Raw genomic sequence first — 23161 nt, forward strand, 5'->3', positions numbered from 1 at the left:
GCAGAGACGTGGGTTCACACAGCTTGGAAAAGAACATGGTAAATTAGGTACCAAGGCGAGGGCTCGAGCGGAGGCTGCCAAAAGCTTTGGAATAAGTGAATAAACATATCTAGACTACTGAATCCATGAAAGGATATAATTTTTATAAACGATTGGCTTCAAAAAAGTAATTGAAAAATCAAACGCAAGATGTTTAAGAAAATTAAGGGTAAACTTGCAAAGGCAACAAGGGGTTCATTTTAACTTTGTCACCTCTCACTTCTCTTGTTCACAACACGAAAGGACCTGTAGGCAAAATGTGACGGTACAAGCTAATCCTTACCACATCATTGAGAACAGGAAAGCCATCCAAAAATAAAGATTCAATTGTATGGTTCAGGAATATGAGCCATAGAAGTCAAGGGACTGAAAAGATGTAGTCCAAGTCACCTTCTAAGAGGCAGAAGTACCCGCGTCAAAGCAACCTGCCATGGTGCAGGTATTGGATACTGCTTGTCCTAATTTTTGTGTTTTCTTTGGCATATTTTAGTAGTTTTTTATCTTATCAGATATTTTTTTATTTTTGTTCAGTAGTATATATTTTTGTAAATATGACCCATGGTCACAGAAAATGTGTTTTATTAAGAAAAACAGGTTAAAAAATGGAAAAAGGAAAAAAAAAAGCCAAGATGAAAAAGAGAGAAAAACACACATTTAATTCTGACATGGTTTGGCCGAGTTCAAGTAGATGTATCCAAACTTTCAAGAAATTCCTTTGTCAATAAGACCACATGCTATAAGAATTGACAAAAAGGAAGCAAGTAAAAGGTGAAATAATAGAGAACTCATCTTCTCAAAGCTCCAAAGTCAACAGTTTGAAGAGAGATGTAACCCAGATACAGATCCCTTAGATGCTGCCTGCACAAGGATATCCGCTTCCCATTTAAGGCAGGATGAATTGCTGTGGCAAACCCAGTCCTCCATGCTGGATGTTTCCCCTGTTCCTTGACATGCAGGGTGTATAGACCAGATCCTACGGCTGAACAACATGCAACGTGACAAATAGAAGAACTTGACCTAGTCCCAACGGTAGCAAGAGAGAGCAAACAAAGTCCACTATTTGCACTTCCGTACATAACAGCCTCCTCACCTTCCTCGAACTGGAATTCTTTCAACATGATTACGTCTCCAGACTCTAGTTCCTGAGCTGATGGTATACTGCTGAGTTCTGTCTCAAACCTTTTCTCAATCTCCGTCTCTATTATCCGGTGCTTCACTGCTAGAGTTCTTACACAAGATTTTCTGATGCAATCACCTACAATGTTCATTACGTCTCCAAAATTTCTGCTGTCATTAAACCATCTATGCCACCGCCTCACTAATCCTGCAAACCAAGTTACTATCTGATGGTCATCTTGCAGGACAAGGGCCCTGACACCTTGAGGAAATCCTGCCTTGTTGACTATTCCATAACGCAAAAGACTCTTTGCTATCACATCAACTGGAGCAAATGAAGTTAACCTGCAATTTTTTGTATCTGCAGTGGTTGGTAATAGTGAACAAATAGCAGAGGTTTCTGATGAGATATACTCTTGGGCCTTCTGCTGAAAATTGTAAAATGAAATAATCAATTCTTCTGGTATTGCTGGTTCAACAATATATTTTGACAACACCTCTTCCTCATTGATTTCTGCTTTAGGAGACACGTCTTGAATCCAAACCTTGAGTAGGTATTTAAACCAATGGTCAGTTTTCATCCCAGGCTTCCGGAACTGAGAAAATTTTCCCATCAACATACTGCTGTTGTTTTCTTGAACACCCTTGCTTTCTTTGATTTGTCTCAAAGAATGACCCAGCCACTTTTTCCCAATTCTATAAATCCAATCATCCCACTGGTCTTGTTTCTGTGAAGCATATAAGTGGACTTTATCCTTTAGCTTGTGCACAGCGTGTAACGAACTACCTTCACTTGTACAATTTTGAACTATTAAACCAAGAAATTGCAGCTTCCACGTGTCAGATTTTGAAAATACTTCTGTTGCATCCACATCCAAGTGCAGTGATCCTTTAAGATAGCTCAGAATTTCATCCTTTATGCAAAAAGCAATTTCTCTACTACCATGAATGCAAACAAAAATCTCATCCATGTACCTGCACGCATGGATTCTTGGGAGAGTTTCTTCTCCTGCAACCACCTTGTCATGTCTCAGCTGTCGCCTGAACCACTCTCGCAACTTTGAGTGCTGGTTCACTTGAATGGTATTAGGATTCACATCCAAGCACTCATATTTCAGGCACATTTTAAAAAATTCTTGGTCAAAAAGATCAAGATATATGTTCATTAATAATGGTGAGAGTGCTCCTTCTTGAGGAAGCCCTTGGCCTTTTGGATAACCACCAAATTCAAGGTTCAGAACTTGAGCTTCAAACATCGAGCAGAGCATACAAAAGAGAAGATCATCATTGATCTTTTCTTTCATTGAAGAAATAATTTTCTGCAAGATACATGAATCAACTGTTTTCTTTGTGAACAACATAAAACACCAATCTGGATCCCTGATCTCTTTGCATATGTATCTCATTGCTGATTTTTGCCCCCTTCCATTTCTGTAACCATGTGAAATTTTATGAAAATGACGCCTGTATACAACCTCCACAACCATCCGAATTGCCTCCAGTACAATTTTCAACTCTAGATTGGGAAGCACCAAATATTCTTGATTTGCTGTTCTTCGTGAAATCCTATATGTGTTAGCTTGCACATCAAATACCCCAGATGCAAGTTGTTCCGCAATGGAGGCAAAACAGATACCGCTATCATTTGATGTTAACTGAATGTTTGAATTAAGTTTTATAGAATTATATGCATCTTCAAGGGTTTTTGGTTCTGCAATCACTTTTGCTATAAGGTCATAAAACTTCCCATCCAAGTATTGCTCTTTCACCCTCTTTTTTATGCGCTTCTCAATCAACCTTTTGAGTTCCACCTGAGTTTGGTTTTTCCTTTCCACAGAAATTGAGCACTCTTCAGTGAGAGAGGCTAAGCTCTTTGCCAGGGATACAGGTGAAACCTCTGTTCCACTAACATTTGTTTGATTTTTCCTTTCCACAGAAAATGAGCACTCTTCAGTCAGAGAGGCTAAGCTCTTCGCCAGGGATACAGGTGAAACCTCTGTTCCACTAACATTTGTTTGATTTTTCCTTTCCACAGAAAATGAGCACTCTTCAGTCAGAGAGGCTAAGCTCTTCGCCAGGGATACAGGTGAAACCTCTGTTGCACTAACATTTGTATTACTAACACTTTTAACATTGTCCCTGGATGCTCCAGCGGTAGAATAATAACCCACACTGATCTGGATACATTTGCAAGATCTTACTGTAGGAAAAAAGAAGGTTAAAAACTTTAAAATTTTAATAGACTAAAGCAAGAATTTTAGAAAAAAGAACAAAGAGGATAGTTTGCACTCTTGCAAAGGTAATACGTGAAGCACAAATATAACACTATTTACCAAAAAATATTACTTTCCTACATCATTCATGAGTATTGGGATACATCCGGAGAAGTCAATTAACATGATGAAAATTGCAGCTCCACAAAGAGCAATATATTATTAGATAGGGAGATTTAGCTAGAGATGCAGAGTGAATTACATCACAAGGTGTTCAATTTACGACGATCCATAACACATGTATCACTTCTAAAAATAACTAGGCATCATTGCAAATACTGTTCTCGGGCATTTATTCGTGAGATTTTTCTTAGGTAATAATCATTCTTTTTCTTACAGGAAAATATTGGAAACTCAAAAAAAATAAAAAAATAAAAAAATAATAATAATAATAATAGAAGATTTATGAAATTTGAATTTTTCTTCTAATTTTCTTATAAAAATTTTACAAAATTCAAAGCAGTTGTTAAAATGTTAAAAGAAACCTCAAAGAATCAAAATATCTTAAAATTCTGAAAGAAAACTAAAACACACAGAAAACAACGTGATATTTCCATTTTGGTGTTCTTTTGAAGTATCCTAGTTTCTTATCTTTTTTATCTTTTTTTTTTTCATTCTTTTGAAACAAACTACCGATACTTATGATAATGTAACCAAGATATCCAGTAAATATAGTGAGAAAAAGGCATAAGGCAGAGACTAATTTGCAACTGATATAATTCGAGAACACATAGAAGATGCAGGAGAAAGGAATTTTACCACATGATATCATAAAGTGTGTCTTTTAAGAGATTAAGCAGGTTATCAGTGTGCTCCTGTTACTCTGCTGACTGCAACCATAATTTTATTTCAGTAACCCCAGAATGGAGGCTAACAATCTGTTGCCCATCTGTCAAGACTATAGCAGCTAAGGAAATAGTCATCTGCTGGAGACGTAATTTGTTTCCAACTACACTTTTTCATAGTATCATTCAAAATTTTATGTTTTTCAGGATTTCCCTTGTAATCACATCCACGTGAATAGATAAGCATGCATAGCTTTCACATGAAAAGTTTACAGGATCTGCCCATATCCTGCAACAGAAAGACTATCATGTTCCTGTAGTTTAAGGGTGAGCATTATTAATAAGTTCTCATGCTTGATAGAGAACACGAACTATTAGTTAAACAAATGGAACAAAAGTAAAAAGGATAGGTAATGCACCTAGAGTTAAGAAAGAATAAAAGTGCAGCCTGTCTAAGTGACAGGCCTTGATCAAGTAGTTCATGGAAGGCTATTTTGACAATTTTAGAATTTCTTATTTTGCATTTGATTTTGGTGTGGTTATTGACCCTTACAATCAAGTCTACAGATGATATAGCAGCTGGAATTATGGAGCAACTAAGACAAAAATCCATGGATAAGGGAGCAGCGTTTAACAATATTTTCGCCGCCAAATTTCAAGAATTATCCACATGCATTGCCGGGGGAAAAAATAAAAAGGGCCTAGTAACAGAAAACAGCTAACAGAATAAAATAACAGACCCACTACTAAATCATGATACTTGTGTTTATAAACTTGGTAAATGATGGTGGGGGGAGGGGGGTGGTGTTAGTGGAGACGTCACGTTCTGGCAACTTCAAATGAAAGGGGAAAGGAGGTGTCTGTGAGTGTGAATGGATGCATACCTACAAATTCCACAAAAATGACTTTGTCAGCTAGTGTTCATGCATGTCACTTTAAAGAATGTGATTAAAAAGCTAATTTTGGTATCCACTGCCCTTATGATAGTTAAGGTAGAAGCCAAAGAAAGATTACATGAAGTAAACTAAGTGTTAACTCAGAAGAGAAGACAATGTTATGCAAGTTGCAGATGTTCTTTGGTTCATACACCTGAAAAGAGGTGGAGTTACTTGCCAAACCCTGTTACAAACTAATAATAAAGAAAAGTGTGAGAACATATTGCAGAATGTATGGGAGAAATAACTCCTACAAGTGGACTTTTATATGAAGATGACAGTTTTATCATCAAACAGCCTAGAAATAAGCAATGAAACTGAAACTACATCTCACAATGGGCCTCATGGTTGGGAATGCGATCATTTTTCAACAAGTTGCACTCAATGCTAACCGTAGGAAGCAAGTGAAAATCTCCTGCTGAGTGGTATCCCGTAGTGATCATCATGTTATATCCCAGAGTAATCTGGAAAAGCAGTAAGTCAACTTTTTGAGGAAGTTCTGCATCTCGAATTTATCTGATAACAAAGCCACCGTTGGCAGTGAGGGTGCAGCCCTTCGCAAGAAAGAACCTTATGCACGATGTGTTCCATAATTATACCAATACTTCTATCCATCAGCAAGTACACAAGAGTTCAGTACTATATAGTTGCACACATGCAGAATGGCCAAAGAGAATTCAAAGTCTATGGAACTATGAGCAAAATTTATCCACTCCAGAATCTCATGAAAGTACCTTGCCTTTTCATGATCCATGATAACAGATACAAACTGAACTCCGACTCCCACTTGTAATTGGTCTAAACATATTGAAAACAAGACGCACTTGATCTAGTGTTTGAATGGGCACGACTGGTCATCCCATACATGTTTAACTCACCCAAGTGCTACAAGTCATCCTTTACCATCTGCTCGTTGAAAGGCTAACTCTTGATTCATTCCTTAATAGAAGCCTAGTTGTAAGCCCAGTGCACCCATAAATATAAAAGATGGTTTGTATGAAAATCAAAATTTTATTTAAGAACAATCTGACTGCAGTACTTAAACCGATAGTTTTGTGGAACATCTGCAAAAATACTGGTATGACACATAGTTTGGAATGAAAATGGGCAGCTTGAGCCACTTTTGTTGGCCGTACCTCAGGAAAGGCATGTAGTCAATAATATGCATTCAAAATTTTTGAGCTTCCTGAATCATGGAAAGAACTAACCAGACAACAAGAGACTAGAGAAATTTGAATCGCAGATTAAAACTTTTGCAGCATAGGAATCCGACCACTTGTTCAAGATTCCTTCTAATCATTGGTCACTCTTCACAGCCGCCTTAGAGGAACTTGCATAGAACACATATCGTTGCATTATACTGGTGAAGGCCGCTTCAACAGCCAGAGTAAAAACGAACAGTTCATCTACTTTGAATCTATGTCATCTGGGTGCTTCTAAATGGCTGCCACACCCGTGTCGCACCCGTGTCGATGTTGGTGCTGGTGCTTCTCCAACACAAAATATTTATATGTAAATATAGATAAATAAGGCTACTAGATGTCCATAGCTACGTAACAAAGGACTTATCTACATATAGACACACACATATATATACATCCTCACTGCACCCGCACCTGAATTTTTTTGAAAATTGCGCATCTACACCTGCACCAGCACCCATGCCCGCACCCATGTGACATAGCTTTGAATATGATAATCATCTCTCAAAGCTTTTTGCATAATTCCATTTCATGTAGTCTTGCATGTATTCAAGAGACGCAGCACACAATCAAACAGATGTTAACGCATCAATAGGAGAAACAGTTACGAGACAAGCAAAAACGTGAAACGAAAGTGGTTCAGGATGTAGTTAACGGTTGTAATGTGCATTGTAAAGAAAACCCACAATATATGGGTAGAAACGATTGTACACAACCTCCTTAAAAAGAATGATAAAACAATAACTCCTCTCTCTCAGACATTTGTAGAGAGAGAGACTAGAGAGTTTGTCGTGGATGTAGGCAAGATTCAGCCATACCATGTTAAATCCCTGTGCAATCTTTTTCTGATTTTGTTTTACTACTGAAATTTGAAAATAAAATGGAAAGAAAGAACAGGAAGCTAACTGTCACCAATCAAGAACCACAGAAAGTGCAGTCTACACATAATATCATGTGCTGAGGTTGCCTCAGAAGTCAAAAGACAGAAATAAAACCAGAGCCATACCACAAAACAAATCATACCGCTTAGACGTGCCAATCTGAAGGAACTATCCCATAATGATGCAAAACAGCCAGAAAAGCTCCCAAGGAATGGCGTGCGCATCACAAAGAGTGCAAACTCAGTTCTGGAAGCACCACCGCGAACATACTACGCCACGACGAAGCAGGCTAAAGTCAGTGAATTAGTGAACCAACAAATATGAATAAAAACCCCATCTTACTAGGCCAGTCAGTACATTCAAAGGCAAAATTAGGAATCGATTAAACGTTTCCCACGATTAAGAAGAAAGGTACGCCAAAAGAAGTGTAAAATAAGGCTCACCAAGTACCAAGTAAAAATATCAAGAGGAATGACAAATGCAGAAGAAATAAATGTTAGTGGACGAAGGCTATCGGGTAATGATGGAAGGAAGAGGACCCACTTTGAGGTTTTGACAGTTTGAGGACTAAATGCGTTGAAATTAGATAAAAAAAAAAGTTAAAAAAAAAACATCGCGAGGAAATCGAAGTATTTCGTCAACTCGATTCAAATGGGTGGTTTAATCGAGTTTCGAGCTTCAGATGGAAAGGTGAAAACTCCCACGGATTCAACAGGGAGAGCTTGGGGATATGGATTGACGAATGGTACCTAAAGGCTAGAACGAATTTCAACTGAGCCTTCTAATTATATCCTCGAAAGGTCAGCTCACAATCACGGCCCAGTTCTCGCGACTGCAGGTGATGAAAGATCAAACGAGGAAAAGAACGGGAATGAGCTTCGAAGCCTTGAGGTCAAGGAGCGTCTATCGGCACATTCAGATCTCGACGACCACAGTGGATGATTCTCGTAGTCGATTCTTGCAACAATCACGGGGAAGACGATGAAGAGAAATGGGGCCGTGGCGGAGAAGAAGAACAAAGGATTTCGCGGGAGTTCGCGTGCGCGCGTTTTAGTTCGACTGCTTCCGTTTCTCCCTTTCGACGGCGGCGGTAGACTTGCCTTACCTTCCCTATTTTATATTAATTGGCATATTCATACCTATCTTGTAGCTACATGCAATAAGTGCACATTTTTAGCGAGCCATTTTAATTATCTTTTACTGATCAAATTCATTCGTAAAACATTTTCCTTTCATTGGCACTGCATGAGGGAAAAAGAGTAGGAGTAGGTGCAACCGAGCCGAGTCGAGCCCAAGCTTGCCCAGCTTGAGTTCGACTTAGCTCAAAGAGTTCAAGCTCGAACTTGAACTCGAGTCGAGTTCCCTAACACGAACTCGAGCTCGACTCGACTATACATAGTCGAGCTCGAGCGTTAAGTCTTATTTAACTCGTTTAGCTTGTTTAGCTCGTTTACGTGTAATTTAACTCATTTAGCTCGTTTAGTCATAATTTAACTCGTTTAACACGTTTAGACAGGAGGCCCATGAAACAAGTCATATAATATGAACTCAAGGAGCGGTATTGCACATCCTATAGATCTGTTAGTCATTACGCCTCTTCTTGTGATGATGTTGGAGGCAAATAGGCTGCTAAGGAGGATGGACATGGAGGCAATAAATGGTCCTAGGTGAAGTTAAGAAAGAGAAGGATGAAGCCTCAACAAGGTTTCAAAGATGAAGTGTTAGAAAGCAACATGTTCCAAGCACTTGGAAGCGAGAAGACACACATAGAGGCCGTTTGGAAATAGTAACTTATTATTATTGTTTCATGAATATGTCCAAAAAATTGAAGTATATTCATGGAACACTTGTCCTGGTGTTCTATGAATTTGCCCTATTTTTTAAGACAGGTTCCTAGGATAGTAACAAAGTGTAACTGTAGCCAATAATGACACATCAACTGATTCCACCCAAGGTCAAGATGCACCAATTCATACTCCCCTTTGTGTCTAGGGTGGGCCAGCATTCAAAAGCAGCTATAGGGGAAACAAAGTCATCTATGGAGAAAGTCACCAGCTCACACAAATGTTCTTAGAAAGACCAGAATGAAGGAATTGGGAAGCAATCACCAGCTTTGATGGCAAGGTCCAGTCTCATAAAGGAACTCAACCCTTTGCCAAGCTTTGACAAGATGTGCACACACAAAGCTGATAGCCCTCCAACAGCCCCAACATTACATCCTCAATCGAAGCCTAACCAAGAGAAAACAAAAGATCGTGCAAGAGAATAAATGTGGATGAAAAGCGAGGCAATGAGTTTGTAGAAAAATGCATGAACACCAATAAAGAATCTGAGCCCCCAATTGAAACTCAATGCACTATGGGCACCTTGGAACATAGACCACTAAGAAGAGAGCAGGGGAGGCAAAGAAGATGTGTTGCTAGTCGACTTAGCGGATGATCCAAGGGACAAGAGTTTGATGGAGCAAATGAGTCTAACAAATCCATGGCAATCAATGACTTGACCAAATAAAACAAGCCCATCATGGAGTCGAGAATGGATGAACCAGTATGCTATGATGCTTAAATCTCACAATCCCTCGTGCAAGTCATAAGCTAGAAGGCCCAAGGCTTATTGAACAAAACTTCACAACAAGAACTACATATGATTCTTCAAAAGCTCAACCTTGAAGTAGTGGTGGTGGATACTCCTCTCAATGAAGTAACACTAGAATGGTTTGCGCTTAAATTCTCCAACATAAGATTACTATCAAATTTAGGAGCCGAATGTATTTGGGCTTGAATTATTGAACTTTGGAACTAGACTAAAGTGGTGCTGATTGAGGTCAAGGTCACTTGAAATGGATCAATTGCTACGTTCATCAATGAAAGCGGCATGACTAAAATTCCAAACTTGAGTCGTTCCTAGTCTAACCACCACCAAGACAAGAAGAATGTAATTAGTTTTGTTGATAGATGTTTCATTAATAATCTCTGGATGGAGAACTTCCCAATCTGTAGTAAATCACTTCTCACTACCCTGTCCATTGTGCTTCTCTTTTAGTCCAAAGGCAAGTCTTATCACTCGCGTGCTCAGAGACTCATGATGCTACCCTTTAATAGAGGAAGCTTGTAGGAAGGAGGCAGTGGAATGCCTCATGATTCAAATAATGGAGAAGCTTGAAGCAGTTAATCAAGCGTTGCCCATGGAACCTGCATATAGGGTGAACACCTTGACTCAATAGATTGAACATATCAAAAAGGAGCTATCTATGTGTCAATCTAACATAGAGAGAGGCGATGTATACATCTCTGCTAGAGAGACAATGTTGAGATTGGCTACTTATGATGAAGAAGGAGTATTGAAAACAAAAGTTTTACCAAAAATAGTTATAATCTAACAATGCAAATACAATTTATTTCCTGAACAAATCCAAAGTTATGAGAGAAAAAACAAAATAAGATCACTAGACTTAATGGGCATTGATGTGAGGATGCCAATCAAGAGATGTGCACCAAGTACTTTGAGGACTTCTAGGGTAATAAATAGGGCACTAGCTCCCTTCCTACCAACATGGCAGATGACCCACTCATCTCACTAGAAGATAATGATCAGCCCCTAAAGCCAATAATAGATGAGGAGATTTACTAGTCGGTCACAGTGACCAATCCTGAATTGGTGTCATGACTAGATGGCCTTCCAAACCGATCCTACCAAAAGTGTAGGGAATGGATAAAGAAGACATTTTGAAGGCATCCAAAGCTTCTTTGCTATAGGCAAGTCGCTTTGGAAAGCTAATAGGACCCACTTGGTCATTGTTCCTAAAGCTCTTAATGAATGAGGATCTAAACCTTCAGGCTCCTCTCCTTTGCAACAACAACCTCAAATTCTTCAACCAAATCATGGTTAGATGCATGTAGCCAATCCTCTATTGAGTTATATCCTACAACCAACATATTTTCTTGCCAAAAAGAAATATTCAGGAAAGCTTCCCCCTTGCCATGAAGCACTGCACTCTATGAAGTCCAAAAGAGCAATTACTATGCCTAAGAGCAAATTTAAGCAAAGCGTACAACTCAATAAATTGGGGATTTCTTTATAATGCACTTAGAGTTCTTGGTTTTTGTTGGAGAATAAGATTTAAAAATCATGATTGACATCGCCTTAGTCTCTACAACGATCATTTTAAACGGGTGGGAATCAAGATGGTTTTTTCCAAAAAAGGGGGGATTTGGCAAAGGTGACCTCCTTTCCCTCTATCCTAGTAGTGGTAAAAATGTTTTCAAGAGACATTCAAAAAGACATAATGTGGTGCAGTGATGATTCACTCAATCTTGTATGCAAATGACTTATTATTGCTTTTAAGCTTTAAAAACAGTTTATCATGCGCATAAAGAAAAGACTAATGGAACTTAAAGCCTGTGCAGATTTGAAAATTAATCAACAAAAAAAGTGTGATTATTCCCTTTCATATGAGCAATGAAGAGGTTTAATATTTAGCTAGAAACCAAAGAATTGAAGTGTTGGGAGCCTGCCTTTTCAAGTACTTAGGATCATCCCATCATATTGATGATTTTTAATAAATCCACTACATGACACTAGCCATTAAAACAGAGAAAAGACCTGCCTTTACAAACATATTTTATCTTTTGCAAGATGCATATGCCTCCTCAAGTATGAGTTGTATAGCATTTCAATATATTACACCATGTTAGTAAAACTCCCTAACGGTATGGTAAAAACTATAATCTCTCTCTAATCAATTTCTATGGGGAGACAATGAATAGACATGTCATCTTCAACTATTAAAATGGGATACAGTATGCCTTTCAAAAGAGGAATGAGGTCTTGGAAAGCACATTGTTCAAAAAATCAATGAAGCTTCTCTAGCTTTCCTAGCTAGTGGAGTCCCTTGCTTAGATTCAATACGGGCCAAGTTGATAAAATTTAAGTATCTCTCCAAGCAAAGTTTATAGATTGTAGAGCCTAAGAGTAGGAACTCCCATTGTTGAAAGGTGAGCCATACTTGTAACCAAATTCATGACTGCATATCATAAAAAATTAATGATGGTAGTTTAGCTAAACTTTAGATGGATCAATGGAATGGCTCACCACTTATCCATGAGTTAACCATAAAAGAGTACTCTAAAGTCCATTGTTTCCTAAAACTGTCATTTGTTGATATGCTATGCGACAGAACTTCTCCCCTGAGGCCTAGCAAATTCTGATTGATAAAAAGATATAAAATTCTTTTAATCTCTAATGCCATACAAGGTGTAAACATTTAGAGCTTCATCGATCTCATAGTAAGGAAATTTCTTGTAAAACCATGTGGGAAGCCTTGAGGGCTCAAGGCTCTCATCAACGTTAGCATTAACTTATTTGGTAATCCTTAGGCTACCCTAGAGCTTGTTGTACATTGCATGTGGGTTGCAAAGATCACCTCATCACAAATGACAGACTAAAGACAATCAGATTTGCATGGCTTCTAAATATTTGTTATGTCACTAGAATATGAAAAATGTCTGCCACCTATTTATAGATTGAAAGGTGTCCCAATGAATATGACAATATGTGGCCAACAAATTTGGCAAAACCTCGATGGTCAAGTTGAACTTCATCTCTAACCTTAAATGGTGTGATAATCAAATTTAGTGTAAAGTAATTAACTAGATATTTGTGTTTGTGCTATCATTTAGTTGTTTGGTGGATTGGCAGAAGAGAAACAAAGCCAAAAAAACATAAGAAATAAGTGATTTGGAAAAGAGCATGATTTGATGTATGGAGGATACGTGTGAAACGCTTTTTAAATCTTGAATATAATAAAAGATCTAAAATTGCTATAGAACTGCACTGGCTGCAAAAATTGGGTCTATGACCCTAGAATAAGAACATTCATCCAAATTAGTTACCGTAGGCATGATTTGATCAATGGAGATGTAGTCATTGTTTAGAATCAGTCTAGGAAAATTTTGTTAAAATTTATTAAATGAAGCATGAATCCAACTTGCAATCTTCCTCTATGAGCCAATGGCAAAAGTCTTTTAGCAATAAAGGATGACAACATGTCAATTTCGATTCAATCCAACTCATCCTTATGTTGTTTTGGCTCTCTAAAACAAATTTCAGTCACGATCACCTACCATCTTGCATGTTCATAGACAGCCGCTTCATAGGATAGCAATTTCAAAGAGACACCTCTCATATGAGACAACTGACCTCCTTGTGACTAAACTTGAAAGAGACTCTTATCACGAATGAGGTGATACAAATGAAGAATATTTGTAGCTTTTTTTTATGCCTATCTATTTTTTTTTATTGTTTATAGTCTATTATTCATTTCAAGATCATATTCAATTTTGCAGTTATCATTTTTTTCATTAAATCAATCTCTGTGCAGTGGTTTCCTTAATATGAAATTTGGTAGGATAAAATGACTTCATGTGGCAGGCTTTTGTTAGGGAAGCCTCCATCCAATGGTAGACTTTGCATGAATTTGTATTGATGTTTCTTTGAATTTTGCTTTCAAACCAGAGGTGGAGGTAGTAATGGAGAAGAATCATCTCAAGTAACATGTGGTGTATGAGAGTTCTATTGAGATATTACGCTTGAAAGATCACATCTAACAAGTAACTGCAGGTGGAGAGCGGGTGTTGGAGCATCATGTAAGCATAATCTAGTTTCATCAGATGGCTAGAAAGAGTTGATGATTACTATGTTTAAAGTAGTTTCTACTTAGTTTTGAATGATCTGTTGAGAAACAATGAGATGAGAGAATTGTTTTTAAGGTGTCTTGTTCGGATATGAGATATTGATCTAGTATGAAGGATGCACAAAAACATCTTCTATACACTAGATAGTCCCATGTGAAGGCAGGTAGAGATAAGGACCTTATCAAGACTGGCCTCCTAAAAGGAAGGATCTATTGTTAAAGACATTTTGAATAAGGAAAAAGACAAGATAAGACATGAGAGTGATTCACTAATGCCTATTGATAACAAGACTTCTATTGGTGTGATTACTGTAACCAGTTTAGGGTAGACTTATTTTGATAATGAGTCAAAAGCATACATGGGGAAAGATCAGAAGCAAACTCTCACCATGGTAAGGAAAATCTTGACCTTAGGATTAGAGTTAGTGATGTATGAAACTGTAATCACCCCAAATTTTTCTAAAGGACTATGATGTTTTATCCAAGTGCGAAATTCAAATTTAGGCACAAGATTTCCAAAATACAACTTTCAGATCCAAATTAAATCCAAAATACTACTCTTAGATGCAAAGTAAATCCAAAATACTACTTTCAGATCCAAATTAAATCCAAAATACTACTCTCAGATCCAAATTAAATCCAAAATAGAACTTTCAGATCCAAATTAAATCCAAAATACTACTTTTAGATCCAAAACCCAAGTTCAGATCCAAATCAATCATTTAAGTCTAATTTGCCTTTTCTTTTGACCAAAAACCTTCTTTTAGAGGGTGATTTTAGTCTTTTTGGGCAAACAAGACCGATTCCTCCTTTTGACCAAAAACCTCCTTTTAGAGGGTGATTTTAGTCTTTTTTTAAACAAGACCGATTTGCCCCTCCTTTTGACCAAAAAACCTCCTTTTAGAGGGTGATTTTAGTCTTTTTTTAAACAAGACCGATTTGCCCCTCCTTTTGACCAAAAAAACCTCCTTTTAGAGGGTGATTTTAGTCTTTTTGGTAAACAAGACCAATTTACCCCTCCTTTTGACCAAAAAACATCCTTTTAGAGGGTGATTTTAGTCTTTTTGGTAAACAAGACCAATTTACCCCTCTTTTTGACCAAAAAACATCCTTTTAGAGGGTAGTTTTAGTCTTTTTGGGTGGACAAGACTCATTTGCCCTTCCTTTTGGCCAAAAAAATCTCCTTTTAAAGGGTGATTTTAGTCTTTTTAGGTCAAAAAATTCAAATTTTGGGTTTTGGCTCCAAAATCCTCTGTAAATACCCCCCATATCCTTCCTCTTGGGCAAGATTGGGTCCTTGGAAGAAACTCTAGTGTATTCTCACTTGAAGACTTAGAGTTTCTCTTGAGCTCTCTCTCTCTCCCTCTCCCTCTTTCCATTTCCTTCTCCAACTTAGAGCAAGCACTCTTGGAGCTTCATTCAAAAGCTTCAAGTGAAGGTGTTCATCTTTCTTAGGTAATTTCCCATTAGAGGTATGTAATCTTCATCCCTCTCATTTCTCTCTTCTTTCTTTTCATTAATATTCTTATTATTATGTTATTTCTTTTTCTTAAATATAGTCTTGTTGTTGTTTTCATTTTCTCTTCACATCTTCATCTCCCCATGGCCAAAGGAGATAGTACTCAACCTCTTTTTAGAGACAAGAGGCTATGCTCAAATGCACCAGGAGCATGAGAAGATGAGATGATATTTTATTTTATGATTAAATCATGCTCTTTCAAGTATTCTTGTTGTTCTTGTTCTTTCTCTTTATCAATATCTTCTTGCTCTTTCTTCTCTTCAATATATACTTGTTGTTGTTATTCTTTTCCTTAATGAATATATTTTTTGTTGTTATTGTTATTTCATTTCTTCTTGTTGTTGTTATTCTTTTCCTTAATGAATATATTTTTGTTGTTATTGTTATTTCATTTCTTCAATATAGTCTTGTTCTTGTTACTTTTTTTTTTTTTTCTTCTTTTTCTTTCCATGACCAAAGGAGATAGCCATCAATCTCTTTTTACAGACAAGAGGCTATGCTCAAGTACACCGGGAACATGGAAAGATGAGATGATCTTTCATTTTAATCATGTTCTTTCTTTTCATGAATACATTCTTATTGTTCTTTTGTTTCCTCTTATTTTCCTCTCTTCCTCATTTCTCCATGGCCAAAAGAGATAGCCCTCAATCTCTATTTTAGAGTCAAGAGGCTATACTCAAGTGCACCGGGAACATGAGAAGATGAGGTGGTATATCAATTCATAGTTACATCATGTCTTCCCTTCTAATTGAACTTTGTTTTTTTTTTCGTCATCCTCTTTATTTCTTTCCTTCCTTGAAAGTTATCTATATATTATGCATGCATAGTTGCTTGGTTCTTTACTTACATGTGAATGCATGTCGGGAATGAGAGTGTGGTTTGGGGACTCTTTATTTTCATATTAATCTTTGAGGTTGGGACTTGTCCAACCCGGGATAAACCCTCACGAAAATGTACATGTTAATATGCATTTCCATATCATTTTGCGCTAGTTTCCTTCTTAATCATCACATTATGAACCCTAACGAGTGTCTCGTTATGTTGCTTGTTTTCTTCCATACCCAACGGTGGAAGAAATATATCCCTTACAACAAACCAAATAATAACATTCTATGCTTATATAAATCATATTTTCTAAAACATTTTCAAAAAGAACCTTCTAACATGGCCTTAAGGACTTAGCTTAGACTCTTGCATGAGTCCAAACTCCCCTCCGGCCCACATTAAATTTGAAGTTGGTAATTTTAAGTTGTTCCTTGATTTTTCTAATCTTGTGAAGGTATGGATGTATACACATGTTACATACATTTATGCCAACATGATGACCCACATATTTCTCTCTTTATGCTTTCACTTTCTATTTTATAAATTTTCATATGTGCATGAATACGTATGTACATGTGCTCCATCTCTTCTCTTTCAAATATTTATTCCTCTTTTCAAGACAAATATCTTCTCTTATAACATTTCTCATACCCATATATGCGTATGATATTTTTCTTTTCCTCTAAAATCTCTATTTCTCTTCGAATCAATACATCTTTTTCTCTTAAACTTTCATATATGTGTATATGTGATGGTATGTACACATGTATGCATGTCTTTCTTTATATCTCTCTTTCCTTTCATAAGAGTGTTTTATCTCTTGTATTCTTTTTAACATTCTCACCTCATGAACTTTCTATTTACCAACTTCAATAAGACCACAAACCAAGTAATGACCCAATATTGGAATCATGCTTGATGGTCTACAATCTCTATCCCTTTTCAAAAACTTTTCCTTCTTATATACAATAATTATAATAACGAAATCTTAGATATATGTTGTGGTAGGAATGACATTAGATGAATGTTGTGGTAGAAATGTTTTACATTTTTTTCAATCATATAGGGTAAATGCATCCATGCATTCTCACCCACTTTATTTCATTTATGATCACAAGCACCTCTCCAAAGAAACTTAAGCAAGAAGGGATGAAACTCTAGCTAGGTGGTAACCGAATTAGAGCAAAATCTCAAACCTACTTAAAGTCTTAAGAGAACACTAAAGTGATTTCAAAATGTTTTCACAAGTTTTTCAAATGATATTTACTAGTTTCACTTTTTCCTCAAAACATTTCACATTTTCAAGCAATTCTTCAAGAACCCTTTCAAAAGTTTGAAACTCCAAACTTTCAATATTTTCTACACCGCATATAGAATCAAAAAGATGTTTAAGTTAAAACGAAATGCATCAATGATAAACATAGTCTTTGGGTTGATTACCCCCGGTAAAGGCGCCGGGAACGGTCGATCCTCGTACCGACGGGCGAGTCCCTTTCTTTCCTCTTTCAAAACAAAAACCTTATTTTTCTAGAGCACTCCAAAACCAATGAAAATTTTGGGATGCAAACAGAAACAAAGAGCTAAAAATGAAGATTACATCATAGAATGTAAGAGGATTCGTGAGACAATTAGTTCATAGGGAATAAAATCATTATTTACAGTAATTTTATCCAAGCTTGTTCTCTATTTGTTTCCATGTTAAATGAGATAAATTTTAAACTTGAAAGTTGATGCACAAGAAATTTTCTTTTCACTTGAGTATTTTGCTAAAGAAGGACACACTCGAATTATTGTTGCCTTGAAACTAAAGGTTGTTATAGGGAGTGCATTGAACTATTCTCACTACTGAATTCAGATAAAATACGTTGATATAATTGACATAAGTTTGAATTTTAGGTGTGTTGCTTTTAGGGTGCATTTGCACTCTAGTAGGTGAGTTGGAATGAGTCTTTTAGCATTCTACCTAATTTTATTAATAACTATGATTGTTCTATTGTTACTTAAAAAGGGATTTCAACTTTATGCACGGTAGTGAAGAAAAGATAGCTAAACCTCTAAGCACATGTGCCTATTGTGAGCTTTCAAAATTTTATTACATATTGCACATTAGGTTAAGGATCCTTTAATTGTTTTATATGATCCAATAATCATGCAGTAGACGAGAATGTTCTCTATTATTTAGACTATGCATTGATAAATAGAATTTGATAGCATTATCAATCTTTTAACATTCATTAAAGATTTATCATAGTGCTCGAATTTTTTCATGTAATAAAAATGAAGTAGCTGAATGATTAAGGTACATAAGAGAGTGCCTTGGGTTGCAGGAATGATTAAAGTGCATAAAAAGGGTGCCTTATATTGCAGCTTCTATAAAAGCTTAATATTTTTAGGAGAAACTTGGCCCACTAGAATAGATTTTGTTATGGTAATACGAAGAGTAGAATTAAAAGTTTCAAAGCACAATTGAACTTAGTTTAGATCTATGTTTATGTTTTTTATTTATATTATGAGATTATACTTAAAAAGGAGCTAAAACAATCTTTGTTGGAAGAAGAATATTTCTATAAACAAAAGTTGATAGTTCATTTGCATGAATAAGAGAGTACACATGAAGTTTTTTTTTATCATGTAATGGTTAAGAAGCATGAATCTAAAAGATGACTACGGGCTATTGTAGTTAATGAGCTAGTGAGAAAAATCAAAAAGAAATTGTGGAGACTTATAGCAACCTATTTGTAGAGTCTTTTAATGGTGAGATAGGTGATGACAAAATCTTGCAAGACTTGAGGGAAGAACAAAATGTGTCTGACACTAAAATTGAATGAGTGTCGGAACTTATAAGTAGGACATAAGTAAGAGTGGTTCTTAAAATGAAGAGTGGGAAAACACCTAGCTAAATTGGTTTGATATTGAGTTCTTTTAAAATTATTCACATATTGTAGGAGATGACTTGACTTTAACTATAAGTGATTTTTCAAGATTGGCAAGCTGGTAACAAGGACAAATAAATTTTATTTATTCTTTATTTCTAAGATGGAGGGTCTCTTAACATTAAAGATTATAGTCCAATTACATTATGTGACAAGTGTACATGTACATAACGTAATTATAGAGATAATTGCTCAAAGGGTAAAAACATATTTAATAGGAGACATTGGTGAAGAACAAAGTGTATTTTTGCTGGCAGTAATTAGTCAAAACCAATTCTTTGTAAGTTCATGAAATTGCCAACCTAGGGCCATTATGTGTTGCTCAAGGTAGAAAGTTTTAAAGCATATGATAGAGTGGAGAGGTCTTTCTTGGCAAATGTCTTATTGTACTAGTGTTTTTGAACCATGGGTTAGTAGGGTGATGGAAAACTCTCATTTGTGATAGTAATTAATAAGATGGAGAGACAAATTTTAATAGTCATAAGGAGGGTTAGAAGTAAGGTGACCTAATATCTGATTCTAATTGTAGTTGATTTTCCATGAAGATTGAAGTCAGATGCTAGTTTTGTCAAGATTCAGATCTTACATTTAGATGGCTTCAAATTTTAATTCTTGGTATATTGCAAATGACATGATTATTTTAGCACAATAAGATGCACATATATTCTTAATGTCATGCTTTGAAGGAGTTCAGGTAAATCCTACAAATTCTTCTATTATTTCTTTCAAAATGTAGAATAGTGAATGTGATGGAATTATGGCCGTTTTGAGTGGAAACATGGGTTTCTACCTCTAAAATACAAACAAATGCTTTGTTCAGAGGTAATATATATATATATATATATATATATATATATATATATATATATATATATATATATATATATATATATATATATATATATATATAATGAGTAAGAGATTCATCACCAAGAAAGAGTAATATTGCGTTTAAAGGACAAGTCTATCTAATAAAACATGACCTTAATCAAATTCTAGGTTTCTAGTTAATGGTTTTGGAATCCCAAATCAATTTTGAGTGCTACCTAAAAGATCTAAAGCCCCTTTTTAAAATACTCTGATAATTGCAGGAAATTTCATGTAATAAATTGGGAGAAGTTGCGTAACCTATTGATGGCTGAAGTCTAGGGCTTGATAGGCTGGAAACATATAATAGAAAGACATGTTATTTATGACAGCTAAAGCTAGGAACTGCTATTTATTTAGCAGAGGGCTTAGCTTTACATATAAAATATTTGTATGAGCATTGTCTTTAGACATGTAAGTCTCTAAACCATGTATGTCGCAGTTTTGGATAGGTACTCTACGGGAGTGTGAGGAATCCAATCACATGATTTACTAGAGGACAGATAATGGGTGAAGAGTTTGGTATCGTTGGATGATTGGTATGGGGTCTTTTGCAGAATTTAATTAAGGATGTTAATGTAAGAAGTTTTATTTAGATTGAATCTCAAACTATGCATGACACTGTAGTTATGGGATCGTTTGAGGAGTTGTAGGGTTACTGTGTGTGGCTATCTCAGTTGTTAGATTCATTGTCTTTAAGAAATGCGAAAGACTCTTTAGGATAAAACATGTAATAATATGAATAAGCTTAGTAGAAAGGAGATTTACTAAAAAATTAGTGATTAATTTCTTGATAATCCAGTTAGAAAATGGTTTGGCAAAATAATGAATGCCACATGCCCAATGATGTCCTTTTATGGCTCTAAAAATCTTCTGTTTAAGTTGGATAGGTTGTAGAGAATGCACTTGCTAGCAAATTTTACCTACAGGGCCAAATGGAGGAGTAATCAATTCATGTTTTCATTCAATGTAAAGTGGTAAGTGTAGTCTAGAAATTTTATAAGTCAAAGCTGGAGTAAGAGTCCAATGGCAACATCTGTCGGGGCATTGTTTGTTAGTGGTGTTGGAGGCATAAATCTAATGAACAAAAAGGGTATGCAGAGCTCTAATCATGCTTATGTAGTCCTATGGCGTTATGGAATATGTGGAAATCAAGGAATTGGCTGATGCATGAAGGAAGAGAGGGAGTAGTCCAGAAATTGATGAAATTGGTATGGGATGATTGTAAGCATATTTTGATGACTTCAAATTAAGTGATACGATAATGTGAAGGAAGAAGTGTTGAGTCAGCTTTCCACTCGTCAGTGATGAGTATTCCATTGCCTATTGTTGGATGGGAAATTATGAAAAGATGGTTTATGTCTTTAGGCTAGCTAAAGTAATAAGAAATTTGTTGGGGAGAGATACTATATTGCAAGTCAAAAATGGGAGGTGGTGGATTTATTGAGGGGTTTTAAAATGCTTTATAGACTTTGATGGGAATATTGATGTTGTGGAAGGTCCAGCAAACTGGAGATTTTGCATGGAGCAATGTCATTAGAGATGTTTTGGGAGCTGACAAGTTGCTGAAGGGGTTTTAATGGATTTGAAGATGTCTTTTGAGCTCTTGGCTGTCTTGAGAGAGTAGGGTTTGGCATAGAAACAAGCCAGGCCAGCCGAAGGCTCGACAAAGCCAGTTTCTGATAGGTTTGAAGCCCTTACTAGCCTATCCGTTTAATTATCAAATCGGGATCCACTCACAACTTCTTGTCCGTCACTTTCCCACTCAAATGTCTACCTTTATTTAAAATCATCAGCATTTTCTTTTCTATTTTCTCCGAAACTCTCAATGACATATATTAGGAGCTTCTATTTTGAGAGAGAGAGAGAGACGTTATGTTCCTGTGACGACTGTTTTGCAGTAAATTTCTAAATTTTAGCCATATCGAAAATTATGTATATATATATGAGATCACGTGGTACCTTTGATTGCTAGACATTAATTTTTGCCTTTTATTCAAAGTGCAAATAGGGCATAAAGATGTGGCTTTTAAGTGTGTGACTAAGATTTTACAAAAGATTAATAATAATCAGAGGTTAAAATTTTGTCATTTTATAAGCCAAAAAATTGTATTTTTTAATGTTGCTTCTCAAATAAAAATCAAAATTCTTGTTATGAAAAGTGTTTTTTTGTTTTTTGACAAGCTTCTCCCTTCTCTCTCTCAAAGAAAGAGAGAAAACTGAAGCCCCTCGTTCAATCACAACTGCTCAATGCATTGCATCGCACTTGAGTGATTAGACATACTGCAATACATTTGAAGCAGGTGGTGTCCTGTGAGAGGCTGGAGGATTTCTCCATCCAAACCTAACCAAATAAATTTACAAATATGATTTAAAAAATATGGCATATATATAAAGATCTTCTACCACTTGGACATGTGTAGGCACAGCCAGCACTATGGTGCTTGTCATTTCATGCGCTTGTGTGTATGCATGCATGTGCGTTCATGCACCTTTTCTCTCTAAATTAAAGATAATCATATTATTATTGTTGGGTTAAGAAACTATGATCGAAAGTTGTTTTCAAACCTTTAAAATAAGTATTTGAAAAGTTTTCGTTGTTGTTGTTAGTAACAATATTATTATTAATTATTTTCGAAACTATGGAAAATAACACATTGGATCCCCATTTCCCTTTTTATGTTGCCTGGAGATCGTTTCTGATCAAATTCCTTATAGACAAGATACCACGATCAATGTCTCGCCAACTTGGTTGTGAAATGCATGCATATCCACATGTATGTAACATTCAGCCGTTGTGGATAAGCACATCAAATGCATACAAACAACAAACTTTCGTGGCCAGTGACTCATCTGAAATCTAGACGTTGACACCAAAATATATCTAACGTACGGAAAGATTCAGACACCCCATTCTTGTAATTCTAGCCAAATTTTATTTGATGAATGTGTTCAAGTTTATATACATATATATACATGCATACATATATATATATATAAGTCACATAACTCACTTTGAGCCGTCTAGTAATAGACGGTTGAAAAAAAAATAATGAAAAAAGTATGAGTATTTTCATTTAATATTAGTTTATACT

General features: G+C 36.0%; 1 protein-coding gene across 6 annotated transcripts; it reads right to left on the bottom strand.

Annotated features, from left to right (window-relative positions):
- Positions 1–589: 589 nt before the first annotated feature.
- LOC116250510 (nuclear intron maturase 4, mitochondrial) lies at positions 590–8307 on the bottom strand. Of its 6 annotated transcripts, none has more exons than XM_050076922.1 (4): positions 7981–7993; positions 7374–7500; positions 4188–4502; positions 590–3355 (listed from the first exon to the last, which is right to left on the bottom strand). In XM_050076922.1, exons 3-4 carry the CDS (start codon positions 4198–4200, stop codon positions 825–827), a joined length of 2544 nt encoding a protein of 847 aa, XP_049932879.1. In that variant the 5' UTR covers positions 4201–4502; positions 7374–7500; positions 7981–7993; the 3' UTR covers positions 590–824. The 6 variants fall into 6 exon arrangements, with proteins under 6 accessions (XP_049932879.1, XP_049932877.1, XP_031480028.1 ...); XM_050076920.1 differs by lacking the exon at positions 4188–4502 and adding an exon at positions 5483–5664 and having other exon boundaries at positions 7981–7992; XM_031624168.2 differs by lacking the exon at positions 4188–4502 and having other exon boundaries at positions 7981–8307.
- Positions 8308–23161: the final 14854 nt, after the last annotated feature.

This window comes from Nymphaea colorata, chromosome 3 (genome assembly GCF_008831285.2).
Source record: "Nymphaea colorata isolate Beijing-Zhang1983 chromosome 3, ASM883128v2, whole genome shotgun sequence".
NCBI lineage: Eukaryota > Viridiplantae > Streptophyta > Magnoliopsida > Nymphaeales > Nymphaeaceae > Nymphaea > Nymphaea colorata.

Coding starts and splice junctions, on each gene's coding strand:
- LOC116250510 (XM_050076920.1), bottom strand. CDS start 5,594: ATGATGATCACTACGGGATACCACTCAGCAGGAGATTTTCACTTGCTT. Junction 3,356..5,482: donor TCCCAACCATGAGGCCCATT/GTGAGATGTAGT, acceptor TTTTTCCTACAG/TAAGATCTTGCAAATGTATC.